This window comes from Sciurus carolinensis, chromosome 14, assembly GCF_902686445.1.
Source record: "Sciurus carolinensis chromosome 14, mSciCar1.2, whole genome shotgun sequence".
Taxonomy (NCBI): Eukaryota; Metazoa; Chordata; class Mammalia; order Rodentia; family Sciuridae; genus Sciurus; species Sciurus carolinensis.
This window is the reverse complement of record NC_062226.1, coordinates 73,137,558-73,160,159: the sequence shown is the minus strand read 5'-3', so window position 1 is coordinate 73,160,159 and position 22,602 is coordinate 73,137,558. Positions and strand designations below refer to the sequence as shown.

General features: G+C 40.1%; 1 protein-coding gene across 3 annotated transcripts in view; it reads right to left on the bottom strand.

The window, feature by feature from the left end:
• The window catches only part of Gda (guanine deaminase), a 169,144-nt gene extending 148,882 nt beyond the window's left edge, over nucleotides 1-20,262 (bottom strand). For 2 of the 3 annotated variants that reach the window (XR_007104842.1, XM_047523653.1), the window contains exon 1: nucleotides 20,038-20,262. Coding sequence is in view for 2 of the 3 variants with exons in the window: in XM_047523653.1 (XP_047379609.1) it covers nucleotides 20,038-20,160 (123 nt within the window). In the remaining variant the exon portion in view is untranslated. The remainder of the gene's footprint in view (nucleotides 1-20,037) is intronic. The other variant, XM_047523654.1, reaches the window with a different exon arrangement.
• Between the last annotated feature and the right edge of the window lie 2,340 nt (nucleotides 20,263-22,602).

Here is a 22,602-nt window from a genome sequence, read left to right as displayed (position 1 = left end):
ATTTCAAGTAATGAAATAGAAGAAGTCATCAAAAGCCTACCAACAAAGAAAAGTCCAGGACCAGATGGGTTCTCAGCCGAGTTCTACAAATCTTTAAAGAAGAGCTCATTCCAATACTTCTCAAAGTATTCAAAAAAATAGAAGAGGAGGGAACCCTCCCCAAAATGGAGAAAAGATAGCCTCTTCAACAAATGGTGCTGGGAGAATTGGAAATCCATATGCAACAGAATGAAACTAAACCCATATCTCTCACCATGCACGAAACTAAACTCAAAATGGATTAAGGATCTCAGAATCAGACCAGAGAACTTGCATCTTATAGAAGAAAAAGTAGGTCCAGAGCTTCAACATGTCGGCTTAGGACCAGACTTCCTCAATAGGACTCCCATAGCACAGAAATAAAAGCAAGAATCAATAACTGGGATAGATTCAAACTAAAAAGCTTTCTCTCAGCAAAGGAAACTATCAGCAATGCGAAGAAAGAGCCTACAGAGTGGGAGAAAATCTTTGCCAATCATACTTCAGATAGAGCACTAATCTCCAGAATCTATAAAGAACTCAAAAAACTCAACACCAAGAATGCAAATAATCCAATCGACAAATGGGCTAAGGAAATGAATAGACACTTCACAGAAGAAGATGTACAAGCAATCAACAAACATATGGAAAAATGTTCAACATCTCTAGTAATAAGAGAAATGTAAATCAAAACCACCCTGAGATTCCATCTCACCCCAATTAGAATGGCAATTATCAAGAATACAAGCAACAACAGGTGTTGGCGAGGATGTGGGGAGAAAGGTACACTCATACATTGCTGGTGGGGCTGCAAATTAGTGCAGCCACTCTGGAAAGCAGTGTGGAGACTCCTTAGAAAACTTGGAATGGAACCACCATTTGACCCAGCTATCCCACTCCTTGGCCTATACCCAAAGGACTTAAAATCAGCATATTACAGAGATACAGCCACATCAATGTTCATAGCTGCTCAGTTCACAGTAGCCAGATTGTGGAACCAACCTAGATGTCCTTCAATTGATGAATGGATAAAGAAAATGTGGTATATATATACAATGGAATATTACTCAGCCATAAAGAATGATAAAATTATGGCATTTGCAGGCAAATGGATGAAACTGGAGAATATCATGCTAAGTGAGATAAGCCAATCTCAAAAAACCAAAGGAAGAATGATATCACTATTAAGTGGATGATGACACATAATGGGGTGTGGGAGGGGTTAGTGTTAGGGTTAGAGTTAGGGTTAGGGAGGGGGGCAAGAATGGAGGAAGGAAGGACTGTATAGAGGGAAAAGAGGGGTGGGAGGGGTGGGGGGAAGGGAAAAAATAACAGAATGAATCAAGCAACATTACCCTATGTAAATTTATGATTACACAAATGGTATGCCTTTACGCCATGTACACAGAGAAATAACATGTATCCCATTTGTTTACAATAAAGAAAAAAAGAAAAAAAAAGAAATCTTTAAAATATAAGATTTAAAAAAAAAAAAGAAATAATAACGTAAAAGGACTTGGAGCAGTTCCTGGAACATGATAAGTATTTGTCTTAGTCAACTTTCCATCACAGTAACAAAATACCTGAAATAATCCATTTATAAAGAGAAAAGGTTTATTTGGGCTCACAGTTTTAGAAGTTGCAGTCTATGGTCTCTTGGCCCTGTTGCCTTAGACATATGGTGGTACACTACACCATGGCAGGAGCATGTCATGTGGTGGAAGTTGCTTGCTCACCTCACGGCAGTCATGAAACAGAGAAAAAAGAGGGCCGGGTCCTGACATGCCCTTCAAGGCATGTTAGGTTGGGCCTAGCTTTCTTCCCTAGGCCCAACCTCCGAAATGTTCCACTACTTCCCACTAGTGCCATAGGCTGAAGACCACATGAGCCTTTCAGGGACAAATCTAAACTACAGTAGCATTCTACCATGTTTTACCTTTATTAACTATAACCCCTTTCTTACACATGCATTCCACAAATGTTTGCTAAGTACATTTTATCATCCAGGTGATGTGACCCAGCAATGGGAGTACAATATGAGCAAGCCATACTCTCTCCCTCCATAAAGGTTATAGTCTAGGCAGAAGCAACACTAATTAAAAGAAACTACATCACGACTGTAATCCCAGTGGCTTCGGAGGCTGAGACAGGAGGATCAAAAGTTTAAAGCCAACTGCAGCAAAAGTGAGGTGTTAAGCAACTCAGTGAGACCCTGTCTCTAAAATATAGAAAATAGGGCTGGAGATGTGGCACAGTGGTCAAGTGCCCCTGAGTTCAAAACCTGGTACTCCCCCAAAATAATAAAAACATACAAATAAAAATAAAAATAAATAAAAGAAACTACCTTGATAAGAGTATATCTTCTCTTATTTGGCAATTTCCTCAAGGACACCAGAACATTTTCTAAAAACACCAAACAGTGATTATATTTCAACCCCTAGAGAGATACTGCATGTATGACAGAAGAAGAAATTATAGAGGTATTTTTGTTGATGGGCAGCTGTGCACACTGGCTGCTAGAGGGACAATGACCAACGTACCAACATGCAGCCCTCAGAAGTCCAACACGCAACTTCCCGAAATTGCAAATTTTCTTCTAGGTTCATCTGTGAAAGTTACACCTCTGCATGTTGGTGGGGAAAAGGGCATCTGCCAATCAAATCACCACATTCAGAGGCTACCAGCAGAAATACCAAGACTGCTTAGAATGTGCTTCTTGGATGACCACTCAGAAAGGCAGTATTTATACAAGCAACCATAGGTGTTGGTGAGGATGTGGGGAAAAAGGTACACTCATACATTGCTGGTGGGGTTGCAAATTAGTGCAGCCACTCTGGAAAGCAGTGTGGAGATTCCTTAGAAAACTTGGAATGGAACCACCATTTGACCCAGCTATCCCACTCCTTGGCCTATACCCAAAGGACTTAAAATCAGCATACTACAGAGATACAGCCACATCAATGTTCATTGCTGCTCAGTTCACAATAGCCAGATTGTGGAACCAACCTAGATGTCCTTCAATTGATAAATGGATTAAGAAACTGTGGTATATACACAATGGAATATTACTCAGCTATAAAGAAGAATAAAATTATGGCATTTGCAGGCAAATGGATGAAGTTGGAAAATATCATGCTAAGTGAGATAAGCCAATACCAAAAAAACAAAGGACAAATGATCTCTCTGATAAGCGAATGATGATACATAATGGGGAGTGGGAGGGAGGCAAGAATGGAGGAAAGATGGATTGTATAGAGGAACAAGAGGGGTGGGAGGGAAAGGGACGGAGTGGGAAGGAAAAATAACAGATTGAGACAGACATCATTACCCTATGTGAATGTACGATTACATAAATGGTATGACTCTACTTCATGTACAACCAGAGAAACAAGTTGTACCCCATTAGTTTACAATGAATCAAAATAAATAAATTTTTAAAAAAGAAAGAAAGAAAAAAGAAAGGTAGCATTTATATTGACAAAACTTGGGGGAACCTCATATTGTCTTGCATATCATATGTGCATCGAACTGCTAAGGGCTCAGGAAAATATATAAGAAATCATCCTTGCCTTTCAAGAGTTTATTTTCTGGCAGAGGAAATAAAACTTACATGCAGTTAAGAAACCAAAAATAATACATGATGGTATGTTTCCAAGGGCCAAATTCACACCATGGGTTGAGCTGGGAGACAAAAACAAAGGAAAATAACCCAGTGGGGCATTGTTTTGGCTTTGCTTTTGGTTTTCTGGAGGAGGTGATGAGCAAAGTGTATATAGGGGAGAAATAAGAATAAGGGCATTAAGGGTGTGGACAAAAAGATAAGGAAGTGTAAAGACATGAAGAAATTTTAATTGCGGCCTAAGTGTGTCACTTAAACCCTTCTTCTCACATCTTGTCCTCTTCCTGTCTGCTCAGCCCCACTATCTGACCAATGATTTGGCATTTCCAGAGCATCCAATCCTGCTTAGATCACAGGGATAGATTTCCTTATTCTAATTTCAATTGCCATAAATGAAGCCTAAATCTTCTTGTTTTTCTTCTTCTTGCCACTTGATTATCGGACAGAGGAAGGGGAAAAAAAAAAAGAATGATTGCACAAACATCCATTCATACATTTAAAGGCTGTAGTTTTCCTTCTTAATATGAGTCATCGATATGGTTTTTTCTTTCAGTTGGATTAAATCCTCCTTGTACAGTCACTCAGGAGGGAGGGAGGTGGAAAGGGAGAGGGAGGATTTTCTCAGTGCCTTTAGGGAAAGACTTCACTGGGACTAAAATGCATTTTTTAATGAAAGAAACACCTGCTTCTATTGTGTTACCTGGCTTTATCTGTTTGACCACTTTAATTTCAAAGCAATCTCCTATTTGTAGAAAAATCATGCCTTACCTGTTTGATCTTAATAAAATAAATTTTCAGTATTGGCATTTTGTACTTTAAAACAAAAATACTGACTGTAGACTGAGATGTCCAGTAACACTGAGATGCTAAATTCTATTTCTGAGATAAAGTGGTAAAATGATTATTAAGAAAGCTGAGACTATTTCTAGGATCCAGCATATATGTGATTGCCAATGCTTTGGCATCCGTTCAAATTAAATATTTGCAAGTGGGCAAAGGCAACATGCTTACATAACTTTTGCAATGTACTTGGAAAGAGCTCATCACTATACAATAAGGCAGACTGAGAAACATTGCATGCACAAAGGAATAGGAATCCAAGTGAATTCCGAACCAGCAGTTTGTGTTCACTAAAGTCACTTGAAATGTAAAGATTCACAAACACCTTACCAGAATGATTGAAGACCGGAAAATGCTGAGAGCATTATGCCCCAGATTGCTACAAATGCCAACATTTGTACAAAACTAAGAAACAAATAAAATAAAGGCATTCTGTCCATCTACAACTACAAAAAAAAATTTTTTAAATCCTCTGAGAGCTTAGGCATTGATGGTATAAAACAAATGTAACTTATTTGAATTTTATTCCTGTTGGAGATACTTTGTTATTTTTCTCATATGATAAATGAAAATATCACATATTTATTATCTCAATTGTCTATCATTATTATCTACAATAGTCCACTAAAATAAGCTTCCTAGGGTGAACATTGACATGGAGTTGCTAAATTCATTGGACCTATTTGCAGAGTTCTTCCTACTGCTGCTTCTTAGTAACTTGTGACATCTGCCCTACTTCCTCCATTTTAAAGTGTCTTGCCTGAAGATCTTTTCTCTGAATTTCGGGTTGCCTTTCTCATTCTATCTGTTCCCTTTAACTCACTCCAAGCACAGGAGTTAATCTGGTTCCTGTTCTCTTCTCAGCCCTGACTCTACACTTTATAATGCCCACTCAGATAACCTCCTTTAAGCCCCAGACCCGCAAGCCAATGCACACTTGACATCTCCACGCAGTTGTCACAGAGGACCTCAACTCAGTATGATCAGATCTCATCTCTGGAGCTGCCCTCCCCAGCTGGACCTCTTCTGTTCCCTAGCTCAGCAATGCCACCACATCTGTGCAGTTGAACAAGCTCAAAACTCAGGGGAAGTGACTCTCCCACCATATCCATTTGTCATAATCCCATTGACCTTGCCTCCTCATTGGGTCACAGATCTGTCCACTTCTGTCTGTTCCTAACACCATCTGCCTGTCTCTTTCATGGTCCACTGAAATCACCTACTCACTCATCTCCTTCAGCAGCCACTCATGCCTGCTCCAGTCTGTATAGTATTAATGGGCATCTAACACCCTCATCGGCTTTGCACTGCCCTTGGAGTAAAGGGAAAGACCTACAAGGACACTCAGTATGGCTACTGCTTACATCTCTGGCCTCATCTATCTGCACCCCCTTCTGCCTCTTCATCCTTCATCACACAGTTCCTGGTTCTTCCTCACTCTGGAGGCCCTTCCTATTCGTCCTCTGCCTCATTCATTTCTATTGAGCCTTCAAAGTTCAGTTGTCACTTCCTTGGGGATGCTTTTGTGAAGCATCTCCTCAAAATAAGCTGATTTGCATCTCCAAAGCACTCTATACCTTTTCTCCTTTTAGAAATCATATGCTTATCCATACTCATTTGATTATTGAGTCTGAGTGTAAATAAGGTAGGGACTGCATCTCTTCTGCTCAGCATTTTATCCTAACACCCTGAAGTCCTCATTCTTCACCAGCTATCATCACCCTCAAGAGCTCCAAGCGTAAGAGTTCCATGTGGCCATTGAGTCCAGGTTCTTCTGGAACAGGAGGTGGTACAAATACCCACCATGCACTAAGGACACTGAATGACTTGTGTGTTAGACTTCAGAAAGGGGCTGAGGGTTGAAGGAGGATTTCCTCCTTCAAACTCGGGAGGAAAACAACTTTTGTGTGAAACAGCATAGGACAAAAAATATATATATGCCCTGTTATGTGGGAAACATGAGCAGTGTGTTACTTCTTGGTTTCCAAGCACATTGACTCTAACCAGCTGAGAATATTGATGAACCATTGCTTCTCTACCCTGTACAGAGCACAACAGTCTACTCTATTCATTCTTTCATTTAAAAAAAAACATTGACTGAATGCTAGTTTTGTGTAAAAGCACTATGTAAAGTACTTCGAGGAACAGGAGATGGATAATAAGAGCTCTATTTATGGAGGGTCTACCATGTTCCAGGACTGTAAATTGTAAGTAGCAATTTACATGCAACATTCCAAGTAAATTACCATTTGATGAAGAAGCAAACCCTTAACCACAATACAAAACTAAAGGTAATAAGCAGGCCTCTATAATCTCCATTATTCCAGATCCCTACATAGGCTGAGTTAAAGGCATTGTGGACCTTTATGAGGTCTCAGAGTTTTAATGAAAATCTACTTTTCCAGGATTCTTAATTATTCACCAGGACATGAAACTAGTTACAGCTTACTTTGACCAAATGCATAGTGGTGAAATATGTTGTTATCAAACTTCTAGGCTTAAAAAATTCAGAGTTCTTATTCAAACAATTAGTTATTTGGAAGATATTTTTAGCCATTGCCCATGTAGCAGGCTCATGAAGTGAACTTTTCCAAACTGATTAACTTGTGGTGAAAATAATCCAAATGTCATTTATCCAATACATTCATCTGAGTGCCTACCAAGGGTGGTATTTTGGACACAAAGGTGACAAAGTGAAGGACCTATCTTCAAGGTTAGGTTATTGGGGAGATTCTTGAGATTGAGTAAGAGCCATAAAGAGATGCTGAGTGGAAAGCGGGGTACAAAGAAGTTAGGGGTCAGTTATGCCTGTGACTTGAAGAGGAGGAACAGGGTCAGCAATAACCTCATTAAGAAAGTGACTTAAATTGATCCTTGAAAGGTGTATTCATTCATGCAGCAGGTGGAAGATGAAGAAGAAACAGGGACAAAGACACAAAGTCATAAAGCAATATGGAAGTTTGGGCAAATGGCAAGACCAGGCCTATGTTAGCATATGGTTAGGCAACAGGGGGCCATAAAACAATCTTTTAAAATAAATTGGATTTCAAAACGTGTGCATGGAATGTTCATAACAGCACTATAGAAAGTAATAAAAGTGTAGAAACAACCCAAATGCCCATCAATGATGAATGGATAAATAAAATGTGGTATATCCAAACAATGGAATAGTATTCAACTATAAAAGGGACAAATTCTGACACATGCCACAACATGGATGAAGCACAAAAACATTATGCTAAGTGAAAAAAGTCAAACAAAAAAGGTTATGTGTTGTGCGTGTACATTTACTTTAAAAATCCAGAATAGGTAATTCTATTTATAGGGAAAGCAGATTAGTGGTTACTGATGGGGTGAGGGGAAAGGATAGGGAATAACTGTTTTAGAGTAAAGAGTTTTTTTTTTCGGGGGGTGATGAACATGTTCTAGAACAAGATAGTGGTGATGGTAGTAACAATTAGACAACATTATGAGTACAATAAATGACACTGAAGCTTACATTTTAATTTTTCTGTTTTAGCTGTACTAGGGATTGAACCCAGGGGACTCTATCACTGAGCTACATCCTCAGCCCTTTATTTTATTTTGAGACAGGGTCTCACTAGGTTGCAGAGGCTGACCTTGAATTTTGCAATCCTCCTGCCTCAGCCTCCCAAGTAGCTGAGATTATAGGCAAGGGCCACCACACTTTGAGAATCTTACACTTTAAAATGGTGAATTTTATGTTATGTATATTTTGCTACAATTAAGAGAAAATACAAATTTTAAAATAAAAATTAATTTTAAATTGTAAAAACTAAATAACAAGGAAAAAAATAACAATACAAAAAAGTTTAAATTATTTTCCAAACTAACTTTCTACTCCTACTCTACAAAAAGAAGAATTATTTAGGTTTTATTTTTCTATCTCCTACTATAAATGTAGTTTGTATATAAATATATACGAATGTGGGTGGGTGAGAGATGTATGGTCATTTGATAGACTTTTTCTTTCCATTTAAGTTGTGGGGGAAACTTGGGATTTTAAATTTCTTGTGTCACTAAATATAACCTTAGAATTCACTTTAAATTATAATACCTTGTAATTGCTTTAGCCTTCACAGATTTTTTTTTTTTTAATCCATGAAAGAATAGCTTGTCAATAAACTGAGCTTGAAACACGTGGGTTTTAAGGTGGAGTTTGCTGAGGAAGGTGCACTTCTGACAAAATAATTTTTTAAACCCAATGATAAGGCTGAGAAGAGAAAGAGCACTGTGACCATAGCAACAGGTCCTATGGTCATGCCAACCTGAGCAAACCACTGACAGGCGGAGAAGACATGAGCTGTATTTGTGGTGAAATGGTCTCAGGTAATGATGTGCCTGTAGCTACTTCGTGGGAAGAAAACAGCATTTCACAGAGACACCAACTTCAACAGTCAGAAAGGCTTTAGAAAACAGATCTCAATTTGAAATTAATTTATCCTTTTGAGTTAATAAGTTAGTGTAATAAAGTCATCTAAACAACAATACTTTCACTAAGGAAAAGGGCACGTTTTTGTGTTATTATTTTCTTTTCTTTTCTCCCTTTTTTTTTGAAGGGAGGACCTAAAATCAAAACTGTGCATGAAGCAAGGTCTTTTGAGAGATGCTGAATTTTAGAATCTGCATCAGAAGAAATGAGTCCATCTTTATTTTTTAGTCAATTATTTTTACTGGTGCATTACAATCATATGTAATAGTGGGATTCACTGACATATTCATATATACACATAAAATAATTTGGTCAATTTCATTTGAGTCTAGCTTTAATCTTGGGTATTAAATTCCTATTAACAATTTAAATAAGGAAAGCTGTTTGGGTTTGGATGTGAGGTGTCTCCCCAAAGCTCCGATTAATGCAGGAATATTCAGAGGTGCAATGATTAGATTCTGACAGCTGTAACTGGGTGGTAACTGTAGGCAGGTGGAGGAGATGGTCACTGAGGGTCTGTGACCATTTCACCCCTCTCTTTTCCTGGCTGCTATGAATTGACAACTTTCCCCTGCTGGGCCCTCTTGCCAGGAAGTTCTGCTTCACCTTGGGCCCAGAGCAATGGAGTTGGTTGTTTATGGACTGAGACCTCTGAAACCACGGGTCCTAAATAGACTTCTTCTTCACTCTGTTGTTCTTATTGGGTATTTTGGTGAGAGTGATGCAAAAACTGACCAAAACAACAGCTCTTTGTAAATCTGTTGTTTGACTACTAAAATAAACAGTTACACAATGACTTGGAGAGAAAAGTCATCCAACTTATTATCATTTAATTCCCAAGATATCTGTTGCACAGCCAGGTACACTGGTGCATGCCTATGATCCCAGTAACTCAGGAAGCTGGATCTTTGAATGTGAGGCTAGCAAGTTCAAGAACAGCCTCAGCAATTTAGCAAGCTCCTCAGCAACTTAGGGAGAACCTGTCTCAAAATAAAAAATAATAAGGTCTGGGGATGTAGCTCAGTGATAGAATACCCCTGGGTTCAATACTCAGTACCAGGAAAAAAGGATATTTGTTGCAAAATTAAGCTCAGCACTCTGAGTGTCTGTTTCCTTGTCTATAAAACAAGGAAAGCTATTTCACCTCAGTAAGTAGTCATGAGAGGTACTGAGATAATGACTGCACAGTGTTCAGGACAGGGCTCAGCACATAACAAGCATTCGGTAAAAGTTGAGTATCATATTGTTCTCAATATGATCAATATAATCACCAATATGCCTTGCATGTGTGAATTTATAACCAAGTATCATAAACAAGAAGCCAAGACCAATGCACAAGGATGAACTGCACACAAAATTTATTCCTTTTCAAAGAAATATTGGGGCAGAACTCATGGAAATCACAGAGAGGTCAGTAGAGGAAAGGGACCAAGGGGCAGGAGGTGGTGAGGGAGGGGAGAAGTGCTGGGGAGTGATATTAGTCACATGTTGTTATATTGTGTGCATGTACAAGTATGTAACAATAAATTCCATCATTATGTACAGTTAAAAAAACACCAACAAAAAATGTGGAAAAATTTTATTCCTTTTTAATCATGTTGCAATATTTTAATGCATGATTGCAAAATGTAAGAAATGTGCTACTCATATTTTAATTGATCAAACTTTTTAAGTCATATTTTAAATGTACTGTGAATCTCTAAAAATTTACCATTGTAGTTAAGAGACCAATTGGGAATTCATCTTGGTCTTTTTTTTTTTTTTTTTTTTTTAGCATCTTAGACACACCAGGAAAGAACAGAACATTGATCTTCTCCCTCAAAGGAGTCAAACATTAAGACCACTGTGACTGCAGAGGTCCATATAAGTTGTTCTAGAACAAGCTGAGCACAGGGTGTGGGATAACCACTAGGCCACCCTGGAGAAGGCCCTTTCCTGTCTGGATGGGACAGGATTGTATTGGCCCACAGATGGTTGGGGTCAGCATCCAAGTGCAGCATCAGATAGCCACAAAGAACAAGAGCAGCTGTGAGTATCATGGAATTGGAGGTAAGGGGTTGCCTTTATTTAAGAACCAGACATCTGGAAGAGCCCTGTTCAAAACTGAAGAAAAGGTTCCTGACAATGCACATCATCTTACTTACAGCTGTAGCCCCAGAACAACAGCAGCTGGGAGCTCGTAGAGACTTGATCAGTATCTGTGAATGAATGAATGCTTAGATTACAAATTCTTCAGGAATCCTTACAGGGTGGAAGGGAAAAAAGGAGAGGTCACAAAATGTGTATCACTGGACCTTCCAATAATTGTAATGGGTAGGGCTCAGATTTATTCTGATTGGGAGGGAACAACATTATGAGCACCTGAGTGGGTAGGTCAATACATGTCTAGTGTATTAATCACTGAAAGTCAAACAGGGATGTTGTATAGGTGAGATAGTTCTACCTGAGACTCAAAATTAAATCATCTAGAAAGTTTTGATTTATTTAAGTCTTTTACCCTTTCAAGATTTAAAGAAAGCTATTTACCTGCTCCATGAAAAAATCCATATGCAGACATTGGAACTCTAACACAGGCTTAGAGACGGGAGTAGGAAGGGAGTGGAGAGCAACAGATAAATGGCTTAAAGAAAAAAAACAGAATAAGAAGAATCTGAGGCCCCCTTTGAATCTCTCATTTCATCTATTTAAACACTTCAGACCGATTCTTCTGTAAAGCACATGTATCCTTCCTCAACTAGTTTTGTAAACTCAGATTTACGCACATTGATTAGATTATATCATGGTCACCATTTTTGCATTGTTTGGGGGACATCCGGGTTGCTAGAAGGCTGTGGACTTGGAAAGACATCCAGACTTCGCTTAAGTGTGATGAGTTCTGGGAACCAAGACATAAAAACAGCTTCATTGACAAGAGCAGGAAACAGCACTGAAGGAAAAGACCAAGAGAGAGGGAGGACAATTTCAAATGGGAAGAAACCAGGAGGGGAATAATGGAACAGAGAAATAGATCTTGGACATGGTCACAGAATGAAGAATGGATTTTCTGTCTGGAACTTAGAGGCACAAAAACAAAGGAGGCAGGACTGAGAAATAAAGGTAAATGTTTTATGTGGATGAAATCGTACTCAGGTCTTTAAATCAGATCCAGAGAGATAATAATGGACAAAGAGGCAACAGATCTGGATGCAAATCCCAACTCCATTCCTTCTTAGCTGCATCTCTTTGGGAAAGCCATTTTATTTCTCTGAATCTTGTCACTGTAGTCACTGAGAGAGGTAATTTTGAAGTACAACCCTTTACCCTGAGCAGTTGGTTTTAAATGGTGAATCCATATTTCAGTGCAGTTGGAACACGCTGCTTGTAAGTAAGGCCCTGACCAGACATCCCAGTTCTTTAGTATATTAAACATGTAGCATGAGCAGGTAGTCAGTATTAGAATAAATGGTTAAAAGCATAAAATATTTATTAGTAGTAGAATGCCAGAAAGTAATCTCCAATTTCTGTGTTTTGTCATAAAACAAAACCTCTAAAAGTAACATCATTTTCAAACCAGAATGAATTTAATCAAAAGAACAATTTGTGAACATCTGTATTTTGTGCAATAAAAATCATTCTTGAGATGAGATTAAATTGCATGCAATAGTGTATTTTCTAAGGTACACATAAATACATTTTGGGACTATTATTAGCAAAGATTAAGACAAATTGTGCAACAGTTTTTCAGAGTGTTCATTCATTTAATAAATACTTACTGAGCACCTATGCTATTTGCAAGATCTTGTGTCTTAGGAAGTATTAGATATTTTCTATGTTTTTTTTATGTCATGTGAATAGGAGCTTTTATAATTAATTTGAATAAAAATAGGCACAAAAAAGGCAAGGTACATAAGTACTCTATAAAAAAGACAGTGAAAGAGATTTCAAAAAAGATCACTGTAGAATAGAGAAGTAATAAAAAGATTTTGGAGATGGTACTTGAGTTGATCCCTAATGGCTTGAGCACAAGCAAAATTAAGACAAGTAGCTCAGAGGAAGCACACCTATCTTGATCCATTCTCTGTTGTTAATAATGCAATACCACAGACTGAGTAAATTATAAAGAGGCTCTGGTCCAAGGTCAAGGGCCACTCTGATGATGGCCTTCTTATTGGCACAGTCCTGAGGCAGCACATGACCCTGCGTGGTAAGACAGGGAACACACACACTCGTGTGTGTGTGTGTGTGTGTGTGTGTGTGTGTGTGTGTGTTCTGCTTTCTCTCTCTCCCTCTTCTTCCAAAGCCACCAGGATTTAATCATGGGGCTCCACCTTGATGACCATATCTAATCCTGATCCCCTTCCAAAGGCCTCATCTCTAAATATGATAATCAGATTAACTGTCTACCCTCTTAAATCCTCACAGTAGGTATTCAGCTTCAACACACCAACCCTTGGGTGTAGAGACTCAGATACATTAATAAATTTGTCCAGGTAAGTGGTAGAGTTAAAATTTGAAATTCATAGAATCTGGCACCAGAAACCATGTTCTTAAACACTAGAAAAATATTAATTTGAAATGCCTGCAAAATTTTATAGGAGTCAGGCACAGTGGCACATGCCCATAATCCAAGCAGCTTGGGAGGCTGAGGCAAGAGGATCACAAGTTCAAGGTCAGCCTCAGCAACTTAGCAAGACCCTGTCTCAAAATAAAAAATAAAAATGGGCTAGGGATTGGCTCAATGGTTATGGGTTCCTGGGTTCAATCTTTGTACTAAAAAGAGAAAAAAAGGTTTATAGGAGAACAGAAGAACAGGAAATTTATTCCAATCAGGGAATGATGGCCAGAGAAGATATGGAGGGAAGGGACATTGGAGCTGAGGCTTAAAGGAAGAGCAAGATTTCATTTTGATAAAAGAATAGAAGATGGGATATAAACAGGAGGGCCATTCCAAGATGAGAGATCGATACCAATAACATGGGGACATAAAAGAGCATGATGTGTTGGGGAACAGTGAAAATTTTGCAGAGACCATCTCTTGGTTCATGGATACATTGAGGGGCAAGCCAGTCACAGTAAACTTATTCCCATTTGCCAGACAGGGAGAGGAAGTAGGAGGAAGGATTGAAAAAACAGATTGGGTCCAAATAATGTCATGTCTAGAAACTTCCAAGGACATTTGGGACCTTGGGGCAACAGTGAGCCACTGATGGCTGCAGAAGAGGAGATAGATGATATTACCCATGCTTCAAGAAAATAGCTGTCAGTAGGGAGTTACTGTAATATTTTATCTAGGAGACAACAAAGAGCTGAGCAGGGGCCATGGGAATGACTATGCACAAATGTCCCAAAGGAAAATTGACTGGGCTTGACTGATATGGGTGCCTGAAAAGATACTGATATTTTGGGCCAACAAGGAGAAGATAAAAAGAGGGAAAGCAGAAGGCAACTAGCAGTTTTTTGAAAACTATGATTCTTTGAAAAACAATATAATAATAAGTGTAACAATATAATAATAAGCTGGGTACTCTGCAATGAACAGAGTACCCAGCTAACAGTAGTTTAGACAATAAAAACACTTCATTATCTCAGCAGTTCCAGAGGTAATTAAACTGCTCGAAGACATCAGGTTGGTGTCTCTGAGATCCTCTTGACCTTTTCCTATGGTCCCAAATGGTGGCAACAGCAACTCCAGGTATCCTTTCTTTAAGTGAGAGCATCCAAAGAAAGGAAGGGGCTCTCTTCTCACATCCCAGAAGCTTCTTATCGGATTTTCTGTGTGCCAGGATGTCAATCACCAACCACTCTTAGCTACCAAGGAAGGCTGCTGCACCATCTTGCTTTGCCAGAAGTTCTGTCAGTTTGAATCACAAACCCTGGTGGTTCTGTGTCATCCTTTCCTCCTGTTTGGAAGGGGAAAGATGCACCTTCCTGCCAAGCTCAGGAACTCAGAATATCCTCCTGGTCCTGGGGAGGGAGGTGGGCTAAGCTGTCTCTTCTGAGACTGCTGAAATGGGAACTTGGGAAAACAAGTATGTGATAAGTGGGAGTAGATTACCATGGCTGGCTCACACTCTGATGTAGCCTTGTGCCAAGTAGATCACAGGCCGATCAAATTCAGACTATGGTAAGAAAGAAAAGGTCATAGCTATTGAGTGGGTAACCAGCTGTGTCTGCCATAAACATTCTGGACAAAGAAATCAGCTTTCTAGAAAATGAGAATTCTCAAAATGATCCTGTGATAGTTGGGCATGAAAAACATCTTTTTAAGAAAACAAAGTTCCCAGCAGCATTACAAATTGAAAACCATTAGCCCATTGCCTTTGCCAGAGCCTCTAAACTCTGTCCTACGTGTTCAAATCCTGACTTTTCTTCTCACTTAAAGTTTCAGTTCAATGGCTGCTTCCTTCAAGAAGCCTTTCCCATCACTGGTCAATTTGTGCCCCACCATACTATTTACACACAGGAACAGACACCAGGTTTGTATTATTTACATACATTTACATATATTACTCTCGATGCTCTTGCCTTCTAGCACTAGTACACGGGTTGTCAAATCCAGTTGACTTGATCGAAAGAGCCACCAATTTTTTCCATGTCTTTCCATTTCCATTGCAGACAATAGCTGCTGATGTCAGGCATCGGTCTATATATTTTACACTTATAAGTACATTCCATCCTTTTGAAAACCCCATGAGGTATACTAAATCAACTGTGTATGTGTGTGTGTGTGTGTGTGTGTGTGTGTGTGTGTAAACTTGGAAGTAGAAATCCTAAGCAACAAATTTACAGAGGTAGTAAGTGATAGAGGAATTCTTAGGGCTTTGTGAATTGGCAGGCCACACTGACTCTCTCATCTAAACTACATTCCATCTCACCTGAACTACTTACTGCAACATGCTCCAGTCAGACCTCCTTTCCTGCACTCCACTCCCTTCCAATGCATTCTTTATCCTGAAGTTAAAATGAACTGGACTAACTGCAAACTGTGATCACAGTTCAATCCCTTCTGCACTCTACATGCACTCCATGACATCGCCCTGTCTGCCCTGCCTTACCTTGTGTTATCCTTGTCTTGAATTTTTAGACTCTACACACCTTGACTTTTCATTCTTGCCTACCCAGGACCTTTGCATAAACTATTGCCTCTGCCTAGAAGGTTCTTCTCTACTTTGAACCCTATCTGCCTTACCTAGTTAATTTCTACTTCTTCAGAACACAATTTAAATGTCATTCGATACCAGAGAAAGCCTTCCCTCCACCCCCAGACTAGGCGGAGTTTAGATAGATCATAGCAGATTTTGTTAATGTACCACTAGATTACCAAAACCACTAAGGCAGGGTTCTCCTGCTTTGTTCATCAATTAATCTCCAGTGAGGAGCCCCCTGTTTGGCCCAGGAATCAACCCACTTCTGTTATAGCAACAAATCTTAGCTCTTTTTCTAAAAGGCAAGTTCTTTAAAGTCACAGGTTGTGCCTTAAGGAAGCAGCCTGCTATCATAAAAAGAACATGGCCCTCGGGCTATATTTCAAAAGCTGACTATACCACCCCCATCTCTACATGCATGATTTTTCAAATCTCAACTTCTTAATCTCTAATGGGAAATAATTGTACTGTAAAGACTAAGAAGTATGGAAAATAATGGACTAGCAAACCTAGCAGCAAATGTTTCTGTTATGGTTTGAATATGAGGTGTCCCCCAAAAGCTCCTGTGGTAATGTAGAAAGAGTCAAAAGTGAATGATTTAATTATGAGAGTTGTAACCTAATCAGTTCATCCAATTTTAAATGGACTGAGTTGTAACTGTAGGCAAGTGGGACATGGCCAGGTGGGTCACTGGGGGCATGCCCTGAAAGGGTTCATCTTCCCTGTGACCCCTTCCCCCACCCCTGCTTCCTGGTTGCCATAAGTGGAGCCCTTCCACCATAATGTCCTGCCTCACTTTAGAACCAGAGCAATGAACTCAGCCCACTATGGTCTAAGCCTCTGAACCATGAGCCAAAACAAACTTTTCTTCCTCTCAGTGACTCTTGACGGGTAATTTGGTTGTATCAGTGAAAAGCTGACTAACAGTTCCTCAGATGCATCTTTGTATCCAGTAGCTCAATGACATGAGCGTGAGGGCGCACAGCTGAGGTCCAGCAGCTGCCTCCCTCTTCTCATGCAGTCCCTCCCAAGTCCTGGATTCCTTCTCTGCTGCTTGGCCTACGCAGGTGCCACCATGTGGAAAAATGAAAAAATTGCTGCACTGAGCAAGAGGCTAAGTTTTTGCTAGAGGCAAAGGAAAGAAAAAGGATGGAATGAACCTGGTATGTGTCAAGTATCCACTAAGTGCCAGGCATTTTCATTCATCATTCATTTAATATTTAGCAAATCAGATTCTTTTAGAAATCAGATTCTACAAATGATAAAATTGAAGCTCAGAAAGGTTAGGTGCCTCACCCATCGTCTCAGAGCAGGAAAACTAGTGTAGACTCTAACCAAAACTCAGCTCTCTGTTTCTCATTAGGATCTACTACAGCTACACCAAGGGATTGCCTCCAAAATGATTTTCTTCCTCACTCTTGCTTCTTCCTAAGTGTGCATTAAAAGTCCCAGGGCATCTTGATGTATCTTAAAAGTCAACCTGACCCTGGTGAATGTGAAGGAATTAGGTAACAGTAATATTTGAGCACACTGTGTCTCAAGATTAATTAAACATTTTCAAATGAATTACACGTCTTAGAGTCTTTATTTTAAAAAGCTACATGGTGCTCAAGTAGAAAAATTAACTCTGAATTCACAATGCCCAATACCAAAATGTTGGCTAAAGAATAGTTAAAATTAAGTTAATTTATTATGAGCTTTCATTATTGAATTAAACTTAGTTATTAGCATTCTCTGAGCCTAAATGAGATTACATGGAGTGAGGGATGAGTCCTATAAGAGAGAAAGAGGACATAGGAGGTTATGTCCCTTCTCTTTGAGATGTTACCCCAGACCTGACTTTGAAACAGAACTGAGCTCCCCACATCTCACTAAAGTGGTCCCATCACACAACCAAAATACTATAGTTACTCAAAATGTAATCCACCCACACCCTGTGTCCAAATCCTTCAGGCTTCTCATTAAAATTCCACTTCCTGTGTCCCACTCCAGGCCTGTGGAATTCAATTCTTGAGGCTGGTGCTCAGGAATCAACATTTTCATAAGCAACACTGATGTTCCTGACTCATCCAAAGATTCATCCCAAGAATGGCATTAGGAAACACAATAAAACTTAAAAATCATGATTCTTTCACATATGTGTTGTTAAAAGAACACACTATCTTCTGTAAAATGTTTTAAATAAGAAATGGACAATTATCCCAACAATCCCAAAGGGGAGTGAGGCATTTCCTATTTCAACATGAGGGAAATCGAGATTTGAAATATATATAACATGCCCTGTATTAAACAGGAATAAACTGACTTGCACCTAAGAAGAAAGGATAGTTACAAATTCACTGATTAAGGAGTTTCATTGGAAAATCTAAACCACTCACCTTTGTAATCAATTCCTAGTTAATTTTATCTTGTGAGAGGACATGACTTGTTTTCTAAATTTACAATCTCAATATGCTTCTTAGTTAGGAATAGACTCCCTGACTCAAACTCTAATTGCATGTTCAGTACACTCTTTTATTCTTTTTCTGTATAATCCCTGGGAAAGGTAATTTACTTCCTTTTCTTACTCCTCTCCATTGTTAAAGCCAGTCCCCAAGCCCACTCTCTAGTCTGCTATCCTACCATTTAGAATTCTGGATATGGGAAATTAATTTTAAAAAGGAACCTCAGAGTTGAGCAGCTCCTTGTGATTAGACTAACACCTCCACTCATTCATAGTTCAGTAGTCTCTGTATCTGGGCTTCTCAGGACTTGTCCCAACATGAGTTTCCTGTAACTTGAGGGTCATGTCTCCATGCAAGGAAGCACAATCTCAGGGTTCACTGCAATCTCTGCATTTGAGTGAACTCTGAGTTGTTTTGTCACCTCGGAAACCCAACAGCAGACTCCCTGAGTTATGCACAAATAATTTTTAAAGCACTACAAGAAAATAGGGTTTAACCCCTCTAAATGTGAGAGTCACTGATTCAGTAACATCTTTCGTTAAGAGTAGTATCTTGAATCTGACAAATCACAAATGTGTATACTTTGCTAACCAAACTGGTAGTTGGAAAATAGCTCAAAAATATCCCCTCCCCAGATTTATTTTCTTTTTCTCCCTCACATGGAATGACTTCACTTCAACTGACCAGGTCACTACTAATGCAGTCATCTTCTGTGTGTATAAAATGGTAAATATTAAATATTAGGTTACCTATGTCATTTGTAGAAATTCTGATTTTTGGAAAAAGAAGCATAGAAGGTACACTCATAGAAGACATTTTGAACCTTAAAATGGAACTGCTTGCTTTGATGCAAATGGCCGTGTGTGTGTGTGTGTGTGTGTGTGTGTGTGTGTGTGAGAGAGAGAGAGAGAGAGAGAGAGAGAGAGAGGGAGAGGTGGGACAGGTAGATGGATAATTTCTCTTGAACTATCCTTTCTAGTATTACAAGTTGTCTAGTCTGTATCATTAGTACATTATCTATGTTGAACAGATCCGGCGAATGAAATCAGTTCTTTGCTTATTCTGTGTACTAAGCGAGCAAATCAACACTGATCAAATCACCCCTCCTCTGTTAATTCTTTCACAATAAATTCAAACCAAATTCATGATGTGCCTACCCTGTGCCAGGCACTGTGCCTGGCTCCAGAGATACAAAAATGAATGAAACCATGTTAGGGTTTATTGCTGATCTCTTAAGATTTGGGGGTGGAGGTGGCTCTCCCCCTTTCCAGTCAAGCCTGGACGGCCGTCGAACCAGAAGTGGTGTGAATACCCCATTGCTCCTGGCTTCCAGAAACTCGAGACTCCCTAGCCAGCGGGTGAACCGGGTGTTGGGTTCGCTGTGCATTCCCGAGAGTCAAACGCTCAAGTTCAACTCCCGAGCCGGAGCGCTCGCTCCGCACAGAGCGAACCCGGGACTCTGTCCGCAGCGCATCGCGCCAGGTTCCCTCCACCTGTCAGCCGGCGCGTCCAGGTGGCCAGACCCCCGCGCCCACTCACTTTGCCGCTGTCGCTCACACCGAGGAGGTGATCCCGAAGCACTTCCATGGGGCAGGTCCAGGTGGAGTGGACGAAAGTCCCTCGGAAGATGTGCGCCAGGGGAGGCATCCGGGCGGCACACATGTCGGCGGCGGGACACGGCGCGGGGACCGCGGGCCAAGGAGGGCACACTGGGCAGAGGCACAGCTGGGGCTCCCTGCGGCTGCCGGCAGCTGCGGAGCGGGCACCTGCTTCGGCCTCGTCCTGCCCCCGCTTCCCCGGGCGATCGCCTGCCCCCTGCAGGCCGCGCCCAGGGGCTGGCTCCCTGCCTCCTCAATGCCAATAGGAATTTTCTCCCCGCGAGTTGGCTCCGCACTCCCGTGGGGTGTGGTTTTCTCCCCACCCCTGCGTTAGTTTTGGATGTGTTAACTCTTTGAGTTATCAGAATCAACCTCCTCTACCTTTCTTTAATTGGCACACCTACAGCTCTGCCAGTCTTCTCTGCCCCTTACACTCTTAGGGCCATTTATTTCTCTTTAACTTTATAGCATCAGGTTCTGAACTTGCTCAAGTTCAGGACAGGTGAAAGGTCGGTTAGGGATGTCTACCTTAAGACCAGTTTCATTTTCAATTTCTACCGGACTTGGAAAATGTATTCATCATCTCCTGAGTTTATGTAAGCACATCTTAGAGAATCTCACAGGGGGCCCCACCACGGGAGTCAATGTGGATCTCAAAGTTCCTCTCTTTGCCTTGAGGTCAATGTTTTGCTCCTTGTGATCGCCCACGAACAATTCCAACATCAGTTTTTCTCACGTCTGAAATAAATGACTTTCTTTGATTTATTTCCAATTGTACGAGGGAAGAAAATTAAGTTCTGATGTCACATAGTTAGGGAATGGTACAGCAATCAATTTGTGGTAACGAAGCAAATGGGCCCCTGCGTCCTTATCTTCTTTGTAAAAATGGCTCTTGGACCAGGTTACTGGAAAGCCTCTAGGTCAAGCCTCCTTCAGTTAAATTCTTCCAGGAAGGACTAACTGGTTTCCCTCAAGACCTTAAAACCGCCTGTCCCCTCCTTCTGCTCCTAATGCTTCCAATGAATTTTGACGTAGCTACTCCTCTCACTGGTTTGCCTCAGGTGTCTTTGGAGTAACCTTCCTTGACCAACCAGCTAGCCCACCCCACCTCCTACAGTTGCTATTTCACGAATCCATCTTTTTTCTGCCACAGCATCAATCATATCTATCCTTGTTTATTTCACATTTTTTTCATTTATTCTTGCTCACCCTCCCCACCCCACCCCACTCCACACACACACTAGACATAGAAGGACTGAAAGAATAGCAGACCTGTCTTGTGCCTGGAACATGCCTGCTGCTCCATACATGTTCACTGAATAAATGAATGAATGGGGGTTCTGAGAGCAGCGCAGTAACCTGGATAGACAACTATTTCCGCTCCTACATTAAGGGTGAGGGCTTCATTGCAGTACCTGAATTGGCTTTCTCTGAATTGCTGCTTTTATGACACAGGGTTGGTTCTACAAATGATTCATTCCCTTCTGGGTCCCTTCTCTTCCTCTGTGCCTGAGTTTAGAGTGATCACATCATTCTGGTTTGTAGGGGACATTCCTGGTTTCAGTCCTAAAGCCTCAAGATCCAGAATACTCAGTCCCAGACACCCAACAAAGGTTGGTCACCCTATCAAGGACTCAGAATTAGGAATTCCTGAAGTTGAGGTCATTGGACTTGTCTCTTGGAGACTTCAGTCCCTTCTCCCTGTTAGTTTCTCTTGATTCTACAGACCACACTCCCTCCTTGCAGTCCCAATAGCCAGGACACTGAAACATTCCCTTGACATCGGCTTGTATACACATAAATCTCAGGAAGAAGCAGTAAGGAAGTATCTGCCTTAAGCTCGAAAGAAGTTTCAATTAAATGTTCCCAACAGATGTATTAGTTCCTTAAAACAGATACAACTAATAATTTTATTAATGAAAGCAGCCAAAATGAGACTAGTTTTATGAATTAAGATATTTTTTATTAGGGCATTGTAGTTATACATAGTAGTTGGGTTTATCCTGACAAAATTAAATATGCATGGAATTCTATTTCAGTTCATATTTTCCCTCTCTTTTTCTTCCCCTCCTCTTCCCCCCATTCTCTTTCCTCTACTCTATTGATCTTCCTTTCACTCATCTACTTATTTATTTTTATTGTTTCTTCCTACTTAAACATAAATGTGAAAATCATTGTGGAATGTTTACATATGCACATAGCATGACTTTTAAAAATTCAATCCATAATTTCTCCCCTTTCCTATTTCTTCTCCCTCTCTCCCAATCTCCTTCTTCTACTCTACTGATCTTCCCCATGTCTTTATGATATCCAGTCCTCCTCTTTCTTTCATTTTACTCTAGTTTCCACATATGAAAGAAAACATTTGATCCTTGATTTTTCTGAGACTGACTTATGTCATTTAACATAATGTTCTCCATTTCTAACCATTTACCAGAAAATGTCATAATTTTATTCTTTATGACTGAGTAGAACTCCATCATGTATATATACCCCAATTTCTTAA